Genomic DNA, 16,814 nt, shown 5'->3' on the forward strand with positions numbered 1-16,814 from the left:
TCACGAAGAGTAGGAGCAATGCTCGTATGATTGTTGTGGAAAATATCGCCGAGTGAGTGAGTGAGTGAGCAAAGACCAAAGGTCGATGCTTAGTGGGTGCCAATGAGAAAATCAAGGAAGGGACGAGCATGAAGTGATCTTCGGAATACAGTTAGTATCTGAAGGTCCGTTGTTAGTATTATTTTGAATGTGAATATTGCTCACCTGATGTAACTCGAGCATTTGATCGAGCGATTGAACACAAAGGTGATATATCTGTCAGAAGAAGACGCTAAATCAAAGATGAATAAAACAATTATCCTCGGTATTGCGCTTTTTGTCATTTACGCTGACCGACATTATCGGTCAGATGCACGTGATTGGATTAACTTGAAATCTTGGTGTTTCTATACCTCATGATGCATGACTGGAGATATGACTATTGTACAACTGAGAAATCAAACTCATCAGACGCATCCTTCGACAAGGGTTAAAAAAAATTGGTGTAGAAGAATCACTCACCATCGATGTATGGCTATATGACATACCAGGTGAAAAATCCAAACAAACGCGATGCTACAGTTTACTAATTCCTAAAGACCTACTGCCCTTCTTCCTCATCTTCATCATCATCCCCCCTTGGTTCTAAAGATTGCATGATACCCATAGCTTTCACCAGGAAAGGTTTCAGTTCGCTCAATTCCAATGGAGTCAGGTTTGTCACCTTGTCAAGATATAAATGTCAGTACTGTGATGGACTTTTGTCTGATGTCTGAGCAGTGATAAATCATAGAGTACCCACCTGCAGATAGCTACCTCTCATTACACCTTCACTCTGCAGACCTATCCTGATCTTCGCCTGTCTGACTTCTCTCAAGTCTTTTAGCAGGCTTCGTAATAATGAAGGCTGCATTGAATCGTCTTGAGCGCTAGACATTCAGACGTACTTGGTTAGCTTGACACGACAAGATACATTCTCACAGATATCTGCTATCATCAACGAATTCTCAACGTACACATCCAATAATACCTTTGAAATCTCGATGAACCTCCTAGGTAATGAACAAAAGGATTCCGCATTTTCCCTTTCCTCTTTCAACACATTCTGTACTCGGTCTAGTATATTAAACTGTATATCAGCTTTCCATTCAGTTTTACAGGATAGTAAAAAAGGACAAGGGGGCAATGATTTGTTTTGACTTACCTATACTCAGCCATTCAGGAGGTACTATCCTACATTTCCTTTTCCTCTTCAGCGACAATGCAAGCCATAAGGGGACTTTGGCTGAGGAGGGAGGTGTGAATGGACCGTATATTCCCTATCGTATCAACACTAGCCTAAGCACACAGTTCCTCGTTGGTTGAAACTGACTTAGACTCACACTCAACAATCGTACCCTCGTCATGGAAAATAACGGTACGATATCTATCGTCTCTTCCTCCGCTAGGAACGTTAATTCGTCGGGCGTTAAGCCATTTTGCAGATGTTTCGGTAGAGCCATACTGGTAGATGTCCTCTCTGTCTTGCTCGGTAGTTGTGGTTTTTATTACTATCTGCGCTGTCTATCGATATACAAGCAGTCGTTTCTTGCATTGTTGTCGTCTTCATATTCTCTGCTCTAGATATCTCATGTTCACTCTGGCTCACCTATTCTCGACGCGTCCGACCTCAGATGAGCGAGTTCACGTGTCTGACTCGTGTGATCGACTTTTACCCTGAGTCTGTCCATTCTCGTTATTCGGTTTCCCCTTCACCTCCCACCTGTCAAAGATCAAGTATGAGTACAATCTCATCTCTGCCTGTCCTATAAGCTCAGGTCCCTTCTCTTCTCAGCGTCACAGATAGGTCCTAGATATTATCTTGACCAAGGCTTGTCACACTCAGCTTGCTGCTAGATCCTCTGGTCATAGAGAAGCTCCGTTCGACGACATTTCATCGACACGTTAACGAATTTTCCGACTTGACGCGCTGTCACCTCTGTAGATAGGAGGCATCGGCAGACATCCTTTCACATCAAAAGCTTTGGGTGACAAGACTCTGCAATCCGAGGTGGAGAACTGCTCTTCAGTATGTTAAGAGAGGTCAAAGTGGGCTTAGATGAGAAGGGCGGGAATAGACCTGGGACCTTATATGGTGAGTGATGATGATGATGAAAGTCTCACACCTGTCAACCTGTCACACTTGTTGTAACAATGCATTCATCAATGCCTCACATACTTGAAAAGGTGAACGAAGATGCTGATATACCTAATGCAGGTCTATCACATCGTATATGGCTATTGATAGTAGGTATAATCGGTCTCCTCACGTTATCAAGATTCTTATTCCGTGAGTCGAATGGTTTTCTTGACATCTTTGCCGTCGCTGACATTCGTTGTGTGGGTTTTCTAGCATCATCGGACCCATCATCCTCACCATACGCTACTACCGGTGGTCTCCTTACACCACGAGATTACTTAAATGCCTCAGCTGCCGATCCCGCACCATTCGATTTCTGTCCCGTCTTTGGACCAGGTGATAAGATCGCTGAGAAGAGAGGTCAATGGGGATTGTTGAAATCTAGATTACACGTCGGGAGCGGTGCGAGAATCCAGAGAGTCGTTCAAAAAGCTATGGCTGGTTTGCCTGTCACGATTAGTATCTTGGGTGGATCAGGTGAGTAAAACTGAATTCTTAACATTACTAGGTATCTTGGTGTCATGAATATCCTTCTCCTCTTTTGTCTTTCCTCTTCCTACTTTGTCTTTCATCTCGGAAATGACACAAGCATTATTATTTTGCTGATTACATGAGTCGTTCCGTAGTCTCCGCATGCCACGGTGCAGGTGATGATCCAGTTTCACCTCGATGTTACCCTGCGAAATTCTTCGATTGGTGGAACTCTGTTTTCCCCCACCCAGCATCTGAAGTAACCAATGGAGCGGCACGAAGAACCGACTCAGCTTATTTCGCTTATTGCTCAATGCACCATCTACCTGATCAAACTGACTTGGTCATTTTGGAATTTGATGCTTCGGATCCAAAGTAAGTTTACCTACACCCTCCTGTCAGAACAATGACGATGATGGACAGCTGTATTCATTGGTGTTTCGGTGCAGTGATCCTGAATGGTTGACGCACTTCGAATTGCTCGTTCGATCAATATTGGTCAGACCCGATCAACCTGCCGTTATCATTTTGGGTCATTTCTCTCCTCAGATCCAAGCTCAAAATGGCTTTGCCGGTCCAGAGCTCTTACATACTGTCGTTGCTCAATTCTACGATGTTCCTCATATCAGGTGAGTGTACTATGAGCGGTAGTAACACCGCTCATACTCTATTATCGCAAGCTGACCATTTATACCTCTCAATCATAGTGCAAAAGGACTCCTATACCAAGATTACTTATCTGACCCTGAACAAGCTCGAAGTTCATTCTTCACCGATCCAGTACTAGCCAACGCGGCAGGGCACGAGCTCATTGCGGACATCATAATATCTTATATGCAATCTCAGATCTGTGCCGGATGGGCAGCAACGATGGGACATGCGTTTGACGTACCTTACATGGGAGGACCGTCTACCGACCAGACGGTTCTTCAAGGAGAGTCGGTCCAATCGAAAGAGGAGTTAGAAGCTGAAGGAGGAGGTATCGCGGCGAAACAAAGAGCTATCAAAGTTCCTCAAGCGATGTTATCCGATAGACCATCTGATATTTTAAGATTCAGGGAAGTAAACCCTTTCTGCGTATCGGCAAATGATCTCATCAACCCCCTTCCACCTTCACATTTCTTCGGGTCGGGATGGTACGCCTATCATCCGTCCAAGGGTGCGGCGCAGGAAGAGAAACATTATTGGTATGCTGAATTGGCGGGAAGTAAATTTAGAGTACCGATTACGCTGAGTGCGGGTGAGGTGGCTATCTACTATCTTCAGTGAGTTTGGATTCGATCTGTTTCTACTGGTATGCCGTTTGAAACGTATAGTCTCGGCTCCACGGGACAGCATATTTTGAGAATCCGAAGAAGTGTTACTGATTCTTTCCTTTTGTTCACCTAGGAACCCCGAGGACCGACCACTAGGCAGAGCAGCATGCTGGGTAGATGATAATTTTGCAAACGCAGTGGAATTGAGCGGTATTGCCGATGTACACGATACAACGCCAACGTGAGTAGAGGAACGAAATTGCTTACCAACTTGCAAAGACGGTGCTGACGGGTGAGCTTCGAATCGATAGATTGACGATCATCGATTCTGGTGTTGCTGCTGGACCTCATTATGTGAGTTTTCATTTTATATGTCATCTGCCAATATGTTTTCTGATGTTGATCTTTGTCCGATGATAGGTCGAATGTAATTTACTTGGACAGGAGGGTCAGAAGACAGCTCCATTTAAGATGTTGGGAATGTAAGTGAAGTCCCTGTCTCAAGCGACGTCCGGTATCAGTGCTGACATGGTTATAATGGGAACAGTTTCGGTACATAGGAAGGATCATAAATCCGATTTGATCGATGCATTCCCCTCTTCATCCTTAGAACAAAACGTATACCATAAACCGAATAACACAATCCTCCATTCAATCCTTCGTTGTTCTTCATTTCAATTTTAGATGCCACCTTAAACTACCATTTTGCAATACTCATACCATCTCATTATGATCCTTTTCACCTTTCTTGGGATAGACACATTACGGGAAATTCGAATATCATCCGAGGGATATATATGTATATATATATATATATGACATAGAGGGAGGAGGTTATATGATACGATGGATGTTACATTTATAGCATCGTTTGGGTTTATATGATCGGTTGGAATGGGATGGACATGAATTCAATGACTTGATAGCCATTCGCGGCGGAATATCCAAAAATATTTCAATACCTGGGAGAGAGGGAAAAAAACATGTGGCAACTTGATAGCTGATCAGACGTAATGGCAAATACCTATTTCTGATCATCTACAGTATAAATCACAGCACGCATCATGAGGATATATGTATACATGTTTTTGTTCTTTCAACTTCATATCATATTTTTACCTGTATGTACTATTGTATCACGATATATCACTTCTCTCGCGGTTAAGCAGTCACACCTACGTCCAAAGGTGGATTAGGAGCGTCGACCACGATAGATGCTGATGAATCTTTGGATTCTAATTCGGAGAGTGGATCTTGAGATTCGATGTTGATTTGATGGATACCATCTTTGTCAATGAGGATACAGTTGAAGTTGAAGTGGACGGTGATACCTGGTTCAGGCATAGTAGTATCAGCACCAATCCAACCCTTGATATATATGTATATCTCCAATTTTTATGAATGATATATGGTGAATTGATGTAGACATAGTGTCACTTACGTTTCTTAACCTCGTCAATACATTTCTTCAAAACTTCCACCCCCTCTCTCTTGTTCATATCGTTAAACCACCATTTATCCATCGTACTCAAACTCACATACACACCCATCCCGTGTGCAGCATAGGGTACGACCGCTTTCGTACCGAGATAATCTATCCAGTATAAATGGGGTTTGGAAGTTGTCGTATCGTATCCAGCTAAAAGGAGGTTGACAGAGTATGGGTGTCGAGATCGAATGGATTCTGCGAGTGTGCGTCGGATCCATGCTGATGCAGAGGCGGGAAGAAGGGGGTAATGATTTCTACAGAATCATCATCCGTTAGTGTGTTGGCTCATTAACTTGTATTGACCATTCCATGAGGGATAGATCATGAAGATATAAAGTATGAATGATGATTCAACAGCGGGAGACCATTTCACCCACCTGATATGATATAACCTCATATTCCTCTCTACGTATTCAGCGAAATTGTTGGTATCTCCCGGTTCACCACCGTAGGCCATCGCCAGATGAGGTCCCAAAGCTTTGATTTTGTTTTCGTCAGATTTCATTCGGATGATTGATCGTCCGGCTGACATGTCGGAACATAGCAGGACGTAGTCTTTGCCTGTATAGGTGTGGGGTAGCAGTGGTCAGTGTGCTGTGCTGGTGGAGAAGATTTGGGTGAAGAAGGAAACATGACATTGCCTATCTATCCAGACCGCTAAGAGAGAGGGGTGGGAGGTTTGATCTCTTGCTTCATATGATCAACTCACCTGTAAGACCGAATGAACACTCCATGATAAAAGACGTCTGTGTCTACTCGATGAAATGGGTGGTCGAGCGAGATCAGAAGTGACGATGATGAATTGAACGAGAGGTGATCGATGCTGAGAGCTCTCCGGGGTGGTCCAGTGGATCGGTGTGGGTGCTCTTCCTCTTCTGTGTATCGTTGGTGATATATCCAAGGTTGTTGGTGGTGCTGTATGTTCTATCTTATGGATATGGATGTGGTTGATGTTGTAGTGGGTGAGCTTGCGCGTCTGAAGCAGCGTCAGCGTCAGTGCTCGTACGGTGCATATCTTAAATGGGAGACTGAGATAACTTTCCATCCAGTTACCGGCTACACGTCTTCAACCATCCACCCTCATCAATCATCAATGCTCAATGCTCCAGGTCGAGGTTGTTGACGAGAATTGCTTATACCACAGCCCACTAGATCAATCGTTGTCATCTCGCAATCACATTGCTGACGCGTCAGACCATCGATACAACTCACTCATACCCAGATCACGATACGACTGATCTCAGTTCCTCTCTCTCATACCCACATCGCGGTGAATCGACCCAGAGCGACTCGGAACCATGTCATATTCTGCCGACTTACCTCCTGTCACCCTCCTCTTGCAGGAGGTCCAGACGGTGACTTCAGCCATGAGGCGAAACCAGCGGTGGGCATCAACTTCATCCTCCTCCTACGCTTCCTCCTCTTCGCCTTCACTCCGGTCACATAGGCTGGGAAGGCAAGGGTCAATCAGAAGTGGAAGCAGGAGAGGTGCGAGGGGCAGTGAAGGAGGCGTGGACGAAGGTGATTTGATGGATGGGTTCGTAGAGCTCAGAAGGACACTAAGCGGTGTGAAGGGTGAGCCGAGTCAAATTACATACTCGGTGTGCGATATGTTTAGCCTGATCATGAAGCTGATTCTGTGATATTTTTATTTACAGACATTACCGCTCTCTCGCCCCTTGATATATGCGCACCGTTCTTAGCATTGATACGATCCCCATTGACGTCCGGACCTATCACCTCCCTATCTCTCTCATCCCTCAATTCAATAATCTTATCAATCCTTCCACTCTACCTCACACCACCTTCATTGGAAATCACACCGTTGACACCATTACAGCTCTCACTGACACATATTACCTCGGCCTTATCTCAATGTCGATTCCCTTCATCTTCCCCTCAGCAGGACGAACTGGTATTAATCAAACTACTCAAAGTGATCGATTCTCTCATTGCTCCCATACCCGTGCCGACTCCTACAGAGGGTCTGAAGGGTATTGGAAATATGTTGGATCACATGGGTGATGAGAGCGTTTGTGAGTTGTTGGAAGTTGGTTTAGGGATGTTAGCGAGATCGAGATTAGGTGAAGGTGTGAGGAACTCCGCTCAAGCATCGGTACAAGGCATAACTCGAGTATGCTTCGTCAGGCTGAAAGTGCTCAGACCGGAGGATGTGGAAAGGCTCCTGGGTGCAAATGAAGGTGTACAGCCGAAGAAGGTCATCAACGAAGAAAGTCAAGAACAGGTCAATGAGGAGAAATCCCCTGCGGAAGAGAAAGATCAGGTCGGCAATGTTGAACCCGAGAAGGAGAAGGAGATTGTCGAAAGTCGAGAAGGTGATACATCGAAAGAAGAGGAAAAGAAGGCTGTTGAGGAGAAGAAAGAACCTGGTAAGCTGGCTGCCAATCGTGCCACATGTCCCAGCTGACAAGATCGCAGTCGAGCTTACACCTTCGCTATTCACCCCTTATGGTTTACCAACCATCCTGGAACTTCTCCGAGTGCTCATAGCTCTGCTCAACCCCAACGACCAGGCTCATACGGACTCTATGAGATTATCAGCGTTAGCTATACTGAATACCGCGTTGGAAGTTGGCGGATCCAGTCTGGGCAATTGGCCTGAGTTGAGGGAAGGCGTAAGGGACGAAGGTTGTCGATACCTCTTCCAGGTAAGCTGTGATCACGGTGAAAAGTGGCTTCAAGGATCGTCAGCTAATTCATTATACACCTTTTTAGCTTACCCGCTCTGATTCACCATCCCTTCTCGCCCAATCCCTTCGTACCACCTCAACTCTCTTCTCGACTCTACTACCTCAATTGAAGCTGCAACTCGAGCTATTCCTCTCATATCTCATTGATCGACTTACCCCTCCGAACCCTTCGCCTATCCCTCCTCATCTCTTAGGTCGATCAGACCCTCCTTCCCGACCTGGTACACCTAGTCTTACTGGTGGCTCAACAGACGGTCGTGCGACTCCGGTCAACGGAGAAAAACCTCCTATAGATTCTCCCGCACCCTCAGCCACTCCTCGACCTCTCAGCTTACTCCCACCTGTTCCGAACGAAACAAAAGAGCTCATGCTTGATACTCTCACTCAGATCGCTCTCAGACCAAGTTTCATGGTGGACTGTTGGGTGAATTTCGACTGTTCGACAGAGAGTGAAGATATATTTGAGAGACTTATGACGTTCTTGACTCGAGGTGTTTATCCTTCGGGACCACCTAAAGGTGATGGATCGACCAATTTGTTCGATGGATTGGACAACACCCAACTTCTCTCTTTGGAAATATTATTATCGTTCGTCAGTACGATGGCAGAGAGATTAGATGGATCTGAAGAACCTTGGTCGCCTGATTATACGGGATATGAAATTCTCATTGAACAGAAATCGAGAAAAGGAGTATTATTGACTGGTGCTTCGTTATTTAATCAAAAACCCAAGACTGGTTTGGCAATCTTAGAGAAAGAAGGTATTATCTCCCCTGAGGCCGGTGGTGAAGAGACAGAAGAAGATAAGAAGAACCTCGCAATCGCAAGATTTCTAAGAAGTTCAAGTAGGTTAGATAAGAAGTTAGTTGGAGAATATATAAGTAGACCGGATCAGTTGGGGTTGTTAAAAGCTTTTATCGGTCTGTTCGACTTCAAAGGGGTGAGTAGTTCTTTCCGCATCTTAAAAAACTTGAGCTCCTTTGACTCTCGTGTGGCTGATCCGAACGCTGACATGTATACGAACTCTTACAGAAATCGATAGCGGATGCGATGCGAGAACTACTGGAAACTTTCAGGCTACCGGGTGAAGCTCAACCGATAGCTAGGATAACGGAAACTTTTGCGGAACACTTCTTCTCATTCAAACCTGGTCGGTTACCTTCACCGATATTTGAGGGAATCTGAACTGACCATTGATATTTATCTTTAGCCGAGATCGTCGATCAGGATGCTGTTTATGTGCTTGCGTATTCGGTTATCATGCTCAACACCGATTTACATAATCCCCAGAATAGAGTGGGTTCCACTGTGATGCGCGATAATTGGACATAAGCTAACTGACCGTACCAGAAACGAATGACTATCGAGGATTATAAGAAGAATCTGCGAGGTGTGAACGGGGGAAAAGATTTCGATCCCGAATACCTAGCATCGATCCACGAATCAATTAAGAAGAGGGAAATTATCTTACCCGAAGAGCATGCTGGACAACATGGATTCGAATATGCGTGGAAGAGCTTGATGCAGAGGTCTAGGACTGCAGGTGAGCTGGCTTGCTAAGATGCGTTCATACATTCCAGCTGACGATCTTCCTTAGGCCCTATGATCATTTGCAATACTGCCGTCTTCGACGAAGCCATGTTCAAGCTCTCTTGGCGACCACTTATATCCTCCTTTGCGTACGCGTTCACGACCTCAGCTCAAGATGAGCACGTTATACAAAAAGCCATAACGGGCTTCCGCCAATGTGCTTCTCTTGCAGGACATTTCAGGCTTCTCGAGGTATTCGATACTATTGTCCAATCGCTATCTAGTGCGACAGGATTACTTGATGAGACCGAAGATGGCTATCAGATGTCCAACTATCCCTCAGTAGAGAAAGAAGGCCAGACATTGACCGTTTCGCCATTATCGATCCGATTCGGTCAGTCATACCGTTCACAACTAGCTACCGTTGTGCTATTTACTATTGCGAATGGAAATGGATCAGCGATAAGAGAAGGATGGTTATCGATATTCGAGATGTTCCAGACACTGTTTTTGCATCAATTGTTGCCTACCCCGATGTTACAGATGGAAGATTTCTTAGCTGGTACCACGACTATACCGATGAAGGCTTCCGCGCCTACACCTCAACCTGAACGAAGACCTGAAGGAGGCTTGCTATCGACCTTGTCAAGTTATTTGTTGAGTCCGTACGGTCAGAGTAACGAGGTGCTGGTGATGGAAACATCGGATGAGGATGTGGAGAATACGCTAGTAGCGGTCGATTGTTTGTCCAGCTGTAAATTAGAAGAATTGTATGCTGAGATATTGTAAGTTTACATTTAAGCTCACCATGGCCTTTCAAACCTGTTTGACTTCATGCTGATGATTGACCGCAGAGCGCTCAACGTCGAGGCCCTCTTACCTGCCTTACGAGCTATTCGATTCTTAGCTGAATCACGTACGACCGCCAAACTCCAGGCTAGATCTGAAGTACGAGGCGAGACTGGTTCACCGGTATTAGTGAGATTCGAAGGTCAATTACCTTACGATCCAGCGTGTGTGTTCCATCTGGAAATGATGGTTAGTCTAGCTAGTAGGAGTAAAGAGAACATAGCGGAGACTTGGTGAGATGATTCGGAACTACAACTTCCTTCGCGGTTATATGATGGCTGACCTTGTGGATGTACCAGGCCAATCATTTTCGAGTATATCTCTTCACTGCTCTCTTCGGCTCAGTCGTACAGTGTTCTGCTCATTGAGAGAGCTGTCGTGGGATTATTACGATTATGCTTGATCGTTTCTGAAAAGGTCAGTCTCTTCTACCTGTCCAATAGTTGATATATATTGATCGAATTGTTTGATGATATATACACAGCCTGAACTCCGAGATCAACTTTACATCGCACTTGACGTACTTCGCTCACTTCCCTCAACTGTACTCAACTCGGTATCCGAACAATTGATGGCAGGAGTAGCAAGGATTCTAGAGAAAGATAAGAGCGTGGTATCTTCCCAGACAGAATGGAATCTGGTTATCGCGTTATTCAGAGCGACTGTAGCTCATCCGGAAGCTAGTAAAGTGACTTTACAAATCGTTCAAAAGATGGCTTCCTCCTCGGGGTCGTCTAGTGCAGGAGAGTCTGGACCTGGATTAACGAACGATAATTATTCTGGAACTGTTGCCCTCCTGGATGAATTTGCTACTGCTGCTGGAGCGGCGGCTGCGAATAGATCACAGCAGAATAGAAGGAGTGCCTCCCATCAGAATCAAAATACTAGCTTGTGAGTTGGTTCAACGCAAGGTTCCCAGTATGAACGACTCGCTTACCTGTATGGGCCGACATAGAGGTCCGACGGTCGAAAGAGGTTTGACTGCTTTGGACTCGTTATATGAATTAAGGAATGTGATTCCTGGTTTGATAGCTAAGAGTGGATTGGGTGAACATGAAGGTGGGTGATTAGTCGATCTTCTAAATCAATGGAATGTGACCAAGCTGATAAACTTGTATAATGTCATGTTATTTTCCTCTGCAGCATTCAATACATTCTGGCTTCCACCATTATTGGTGATAGGCAAGCAATGTATAAACGGATGTTCTCAAATCCGCCAACGAGCTATAGCCTACCTTCAAAGATTATTATTATCAACTCAATTACTTTCAAGCAACATATCAGCCGAAATCCTCTTAATCATATTCGATAAGATCCTTTTCCCCGTATTAGACGAATTACTCAAATCTTCCCAAACGGCTCAAAGCCAAACTCAGTATAGGGAAATGGCCGAAACTCGCTTAAAAGCTTGTACGTTGCTTTGTAAGATATTCTTACAGTATGTGATCAAGTTGGTAGAATATGGAAATCCCAAGGTGGTTGAGGGGCTTTGGGTCGGTGTGTTGGATAAGTTGGAGAGGTTCATGAGAGGAGAGAGGGATTTGATGGTGAGTCTGCTTGTATTGATTCATTTCGTCATTAGTCTATGTGAGGGAGACAGAAGGAGTGGAGGAGTAGGGGGGAGAGATCTTGGGGATGGTTGAGGAGGAGACGGCAGGGAAGAGAGATAGGGAGATAGACAGAGGGGATGGTGGGGAAAACGAGGGGAACAGTGCAGGAGTGAAAGGAGAGAGGAAGACTAGGACTATCTTACCTTGCTATCCGGCATCATTGTCGTATGACCTCATACATTCGAGATCAAATGCTGACATGACGCTTGACACAGAACGAAGCTTCCGAATCACTCAAGAACGTCGTCCTAGTTATGCATTCCTCAAACTTGCTCGTACCTCCCCCCGCTACCGGTACGGAAGATACACGTACACCTGAACAAAGAGAATTATGGGATAAGAGTGTAGAAAGGATAGAAAGAGTCTTACCTGGTTTCCTAGATGAGGCTATTCCCCCTCCAACACCTGCGCCAGCCTCAGCGGTACAAACACAACAGCCAAGTGAGGGACAGGCGTGAGTGGCCTCAATATACGTTAAATATATGTAGAAAGGAGAGATCATCGTCGAGTCAGTGTATATATGATTTGTAGAGTAGAGTAGATTCGATCTCATGAAACGTCATATAGAACGCATGTCCTAAATCACACTTTGCGAGGTTATACAACATACATTACGAATAGACATCCCTCTCATCCCTTCCCCATATATCTAGTCACTAGAAAAAAGGAGCTATCACGGAGGTACTGAAGGTACTGTGTGATCTAGCTGACAACAGCATTAACAACCGAATCACCATGATCTTTTCTACCTTTTGAGGCAGTCTTAGCTTCACCATTGGCCTCTTTACCGACCTGTCATTGTTCAGAAGCTTGTAAGCTTTTCTCATCTGTACTTGAGATGTGTGTTTGGATTTGCTGTTTGTTTTCTTCTGACTTACAGTGTTTAAACCTTTACCAGCAACTTCAGCAGCTTCACCTTGAGTAGCCATGAATTTCCCACCTTCTACTAACAAACCTTCTGGGTAAACCTCCGAACTTGTCTTTTTAATCCCTTCATTCATCTCTGAATGGCCGTGATCTCTTCCTTGAAGGTCATGTTGGATCACTCGACCGTCGCTTGCGAGCGTTTTGGAAAGATCGTTTTGTCCTTCGATAGCTGCGATTTGGGACTACAACCAAGTATACCACGAAAATCAATATGAGTATCAGTAACATTCTTGATTGGAATCATTTAGTACTGAGACGTTGTTATGTAATGTATGACTCACTCCTGTATTAGCAACATGGCCGATTTGTTTACCTACAGCACCTGAACCTTGGTTGGCTGAACCGTATACATCCTTGTTCATCGCATCTAAATTATCATTATCAGCAAATCGCAAATCAACCAGACATTGTTGGTTAGTACATTTCGCTGGACGTGGGATTACGAAGGAGAACATCGGAATACTGAAACCTCTCCACTCACTACATTGAACATTATGTTTATCACAATCCTGATGAAAGTTCTTTGGCGTATCGTACGAAGCTACTTTCTTATCGACCGAATCGGTCTTGAGGGCTACAGGAGAAGGGGCAGCGATGGTACTGGTGGTAGCGATGGAAAGTAAAAGGGCGGTAATGACTGAAGCTCTCATTTTGATTGTTGCTTGTAATTTAAAGTTTGGTCTGGAAGGTTTCCAAAGGCGTTTTGTTTGTCAGAGAATAGTGGTGATCGTTAGATTAGGAGAGAAGGGAGAGTGTCGTTAAAATTCGTAAATATGTCGTTAATGGGGAGAGAGATTGTTTTTTTGGGTTTTGTGGAATTGGATCGAGTGGATGAAGAAACGATAATATGATCGGGTGAGGCCATTCCTTATATATGCATTGAAGTGGTCAGTGTACGTCGTAGATTAGTCATGCAAATAAGAACGAAGATCGAAGATTGACTGGTTAAGATCAGTAAGAAATGTATTGAGCAGTCAGTCAAAATCACAATCAAGCGAGTGGTGTGGTGTAAATGGTCGAGACGAGGCCAGCATTTGGTTCGAATTGGCCATATTATACTTGGTCAGAATTGATATCATTTCTATTCCTGTATGTTTTTACCTCACCACGTATCCTATTCAGTCTATTGTCCGTTTCTAAGAAACCTCGCAAAGCCAGTTCCCGTATATCAAACCTCCTTAGAAAGCTATTAATGGACATGCACTAATTCAGTGACACTCTTTCATCCATTTCGGACGGACATGACTCACGTTGAACTAAAAGCCATCCTCCATCTATGACCAGTTCGGCCCCTGTGATATATTGGTTCTATACGTCCCGTTCATTGTCAGCCCAGATGTCAGATGTCAGATGTCAGATCGCAGGTTGCAAATCGCAGAATGGTCCATGCCCCGACAGTATACTTCGGTGATGGGATATTGTTATCGACGATGACTCACCGAGATAAGTGAAAAAATACACTGAGCGTAATCCACGGCATTACCAGCTCTACCCAACGGTGTACCCCATCGCTGTTTGAAGTACTCCCTACTTGATGATCCTTGATATTCATCTTCGATCGTCGACATACCTGAAGGGAAATAACCGGGACAGATCACGTTGACTCGGACATTGAGGTCTCGTCTGGCGAATTCAGTAGCTAGCTGATGAGACAACGAGATGGTAGCGGCTCTGATCCATTCCAATCAGTTCGTTAGCGCCCACTGCTAGACTTCCGTTCTTCATGGGCTCATGGAAAGCATATACTGTATAAACTCACTTATTGGCATTATAGCTGAATTGACCTTTCTGACTAGTTTTGGTGATACCGCTGACCGAACCTAGATTGAGGATGTTCCCTGGTTCGGGGAAATTACCGACTGTCTTGGCTGCTGATAACAGAGGAAGGAAAGCGAATGAGGTGAAGTAGTATGATGCGGTGTTAATTCGGTATGCGTCAAGCCTGATAAGAAGAGCAGATAAAGCCAATGAGTACTGGTAAAGGATAGAATACTTCCAAAAGGAAGGAAGCGAAAAAGCTTCAAGTGATATGAGCTACTCACCAATGATCAAATGTCTCATTTTCGAACATCTCCTTTGAAAGTGCTTCTGGAGTCTGTTCAACAGCGTTGGGATCTGCGTGTCCAAGAGATACACCATGGTCTACTCATGTGAATCGATCGGTCAGTGGGATTATAGGTTAAACCTCAGGCAAGGATGGGTGATACCCACTATTGACTAGAACATTGATCCATTTCTCTTTACTCTCAATGATCTCTTTCATTTCTATTTCGCCAGAATGCATCAGCTAATGAGAAGTAGGGAAAAGGAAAGGGGAATGAACATACTTTGAATACCCTCTTTTGTACTTGCATCAGCCTGTATAGGGATAAGCTGACCACCACCTTCCTTTGGTGAAGCTTCTTTGACAGCTTGCTCAAGAGGTTCAAGTCTTCTACCGGTGATATACACTTTTGCACCATTTGCAGCTAATGCCGCTGCAGTCACCAATCCCAATCCTGTTCCTCCTCCAGTGACTACCCGTATAACCCCATAATCATCAGTGTTATATAATGAGTATGTAGGAAGGGAGATGTATGGATGTGTGACTCACCAACAGCTACCCATCCTTTTACGTCGAATAATTTGGGTATGCTCAACGCATCGCTACCTAATACGGATTTACCGAGTGAATGTGAACTGTCTGCCATTGTTTGGATATTACTCTGCCTATCGAATGCGGATTAGAGTATAGGTATGTACTGCACTGTGAAAGGATGAGTATAAAGGAGCAAGTGATGCATGCATCCACCGTATATGATCATGTCTTGTTGTATATATACTTGGTAGGTGGTACACATGCTTTCACTGTTTTAGGCTACATTCGCCGTTAACGAGCGATGCATATGATAACATGAACATCTCTGCTATTTGCTAGTAGGACCGATGATGATCCGAGAATCACCCGGTTACTCCGTCCGTGCCTCGTACAACACACACACTGGACACTGGACTGCGGGGCAAGCGGCGAAGACCGGCACGATTTTTCGCAATGACTGAGCATAAAGGTCGTAGCTGGATGAGGAAGAGCTTAAAAACTTTTGTGGACGGTGGGTGGTATTGGCCATGGTGATTGGATGAATTCGGATTGGCAGGTGCGTCGAGTGTACATGTGGCTGTCGCATTTGCTCAGCAGAATTTGATCCTGAGATGGGGGGAAAAGGACGTTAATCCCACCAGCAGGTCAAGTATCCTTCTCGGTACCACCTTTGTACGACGGGAGAGTAAGAAGTGAATGTCAGCCTGAAGCATCACTCAAGGGACCATCAAAATGGTTCACACTGAGTCAACATTGGCCATACTGCATGACCTCATAGTGAAGCGACCATCTACTGTTCACCAAAGGAGCAAAAGAATAGCAATACGTAGGGAACCTCTTCTGACACGTCATGAACAACAACTTGTGAGATAGGCGATCGTCTCATCTTCCAGAGCGATCAATCAAGAGATAGCCGGATCCGATGTCAGCCTTGACACCGAGAGCCTCAACGTGGTGAAACGATGAGTTGTTCGTTACATGGTCAGACCCCTGATATTCTCGAATGGTCCTTCCCTTCTTGAGGCAATCAGTTATGCCAAAAGTGTTAGCTTGACGATATATCGATACGTCCTTTTCCAACTCTGGCATAGATATGCAGAAACCTCAGGTGTCGCTCGTATAAGCATGCATTATGATGTGTCGTGTTGATGTTGACATTATGCCATGATATACAACAATATGTAATTGCGTTTTCGACCTTGGTCCTTAGTTAGGAGGAGCTGTCAATAACCTTT

General features: G+C 44.7%; 6 protein-coding genes across 6 annotated transcripts; 2 read left to right on the plus strand and 4 right to left on the minus strand.

Annotated features, from left to right (window-relative positions):
- Nucleotides 1-580: 580 nt before the first annotated feature.
- I203_106490 (DNA replication complex GINS protein PSF2) lies at nt 581-1,481 on the minus strand (the record flags this gene model as incomplete). The annotated part of the gene is made up of 5 exons (XM_019150268.1): nt 581-703; nt 782-908; nt 996-1,095; nt 1,184-1,298; nt 1,362-1,481. The coding sequence occupies 5 exons, from the start codon at nt 1,479-1,481 to the stop codon at nt 581-583; spliced, it is 585 nt and encodes a 194-aa protein (XP_019000596.1).
- Nucleotides 1,482-2,049: 568 nt separating this feature from the next.
- I203_106491 (uncharacterized protein) lies at nt 2,050-4,371 on the plus strand (the record flags this gene model as incomplete). Its single annotated transcript, XM_019150267.1, has 9 exons — nt 2,050-2,113; nt 2,237-2,308; nt 2,372-2,635; nt 2,785-3,004; nt 3,079-3,258; nt 3,337-3,894; nt 4,019-4,126; nt 4,197-4,239; nt 4,306-4,371. 9 exons carry the CDS (start codon nt 2,050-2,052, stop codon nt 4,369-4,371), a joined length of 1,575 nt encoding a protein of 524 aa, XP_019000595.1.
- Nucleotides 4,372-5,046: 675 nt separating this feature from the next.
- I203_106492 (uncharacterized protein) lies at nt 5,047-6,108 on the minus strand (the record flags this gene model as incomplete). The annotated part of the gene is made up of 4 exons (XM_019150266.2): nt 5,047-5,216; nt 5,327-5,628; nt 5,752-5,935; nt 6,084-6,108. The coding sequence occupies 4 exons, from the start codon at nt 6,106-6,108 to the stop codon at nt 5,047-5,049; spliced, it is 681 nt and encodes a 226-aa protein (XP_019000594.2).
- A 564-nt stretch (nt 6,109-6,672) lies between these two features.
- I203_106493 (uncharacterized protein) lies at nt 6,673-12,532 on the plus strand (the record flags this gene model as incomplete). The annotated part of the gene is made up of 14 exons (XM_065517984.1): nt 6,673-6,949; nt 7,033-7,764; nt 7,814-8,043; nt 8,111-9,025; nt 9,118-9,235; nt 9,296-9,381; nt 9,436-9,628; nt 9,683-10,400; nt 10,470-10,697; nt 10,764-10,881; nt 10,949-11,355; nt 11,420-11,523; nt 11,608-12,011; nt 12,290-12,532. The coding sequence occupies 14 exons, from the start codon at nt 6,673-6,675 to the stop codon at nt 12,530-12,532; spliced, it is 4,773 nt and encodes a 1,590-aa protein (XP_065373288.1).
- Nucleotides 12,533-12,776: 244 nt separating this feature from the next.
- On the minus strand, nt 12,777-13,651 carry I203_106494 (uncharacterized protein; the record flags this gene model as incomplete). Its single annotated transcript, XM_019150264.1, has 4 exons — nt 12,777-12,866; nt 12,953-13,183; nt 13,283-13,368; nt 13,483-13,651. The coding sequence occupies 4 exons, from the start codon at nt 13,649-13,651 to the stop codon at nt 12,777-12,779; spliced, it is 576 nt and encodes a 191-aa protein (XP_019000592.1).
- A 553-nt stretch (nt 13,652-14,204) lies between these two features.
- Nucleotides 14,205-15,691, minus strand: I203_106495 (uncharacterized protein; the record flags this gene model as incomplete). The annotated part of the gene is made up of 7 exons (XM_019150263.1): nt 14,205-14,309; nt 14,441-14,672; nt 14,761-14,943; nt 15,044-15,143; nt 15,213-15,266; nt 15,329-15,517; nt 15,595-15,691. 7 exons carry the CDS (start codon nt 15,689-15,691, stop codon nt 14,205-14,207), a joined length of 960 nt encoding a protein of 319 aa, XP_019000591.1.
- Between the last annotated feature and the right edge of the window lie 1,123 nt (nt 15,692-16,814).

The sequence above is a fragment of the Kwoniella mangroviensis genome, assembly GCF_000507465.2.
Source record: "Kwoniella mangroviensis CBS 8507 chromosome 1 map unlocalized Ctg02, whole genome shotgun sequence".
NCBI lineage: Eukaryota > Fungi > Basidiomycota > Tremellomycetes > Tremellales > Cryptococcaceae > Kwoniella > Kwoniella mangrovensis.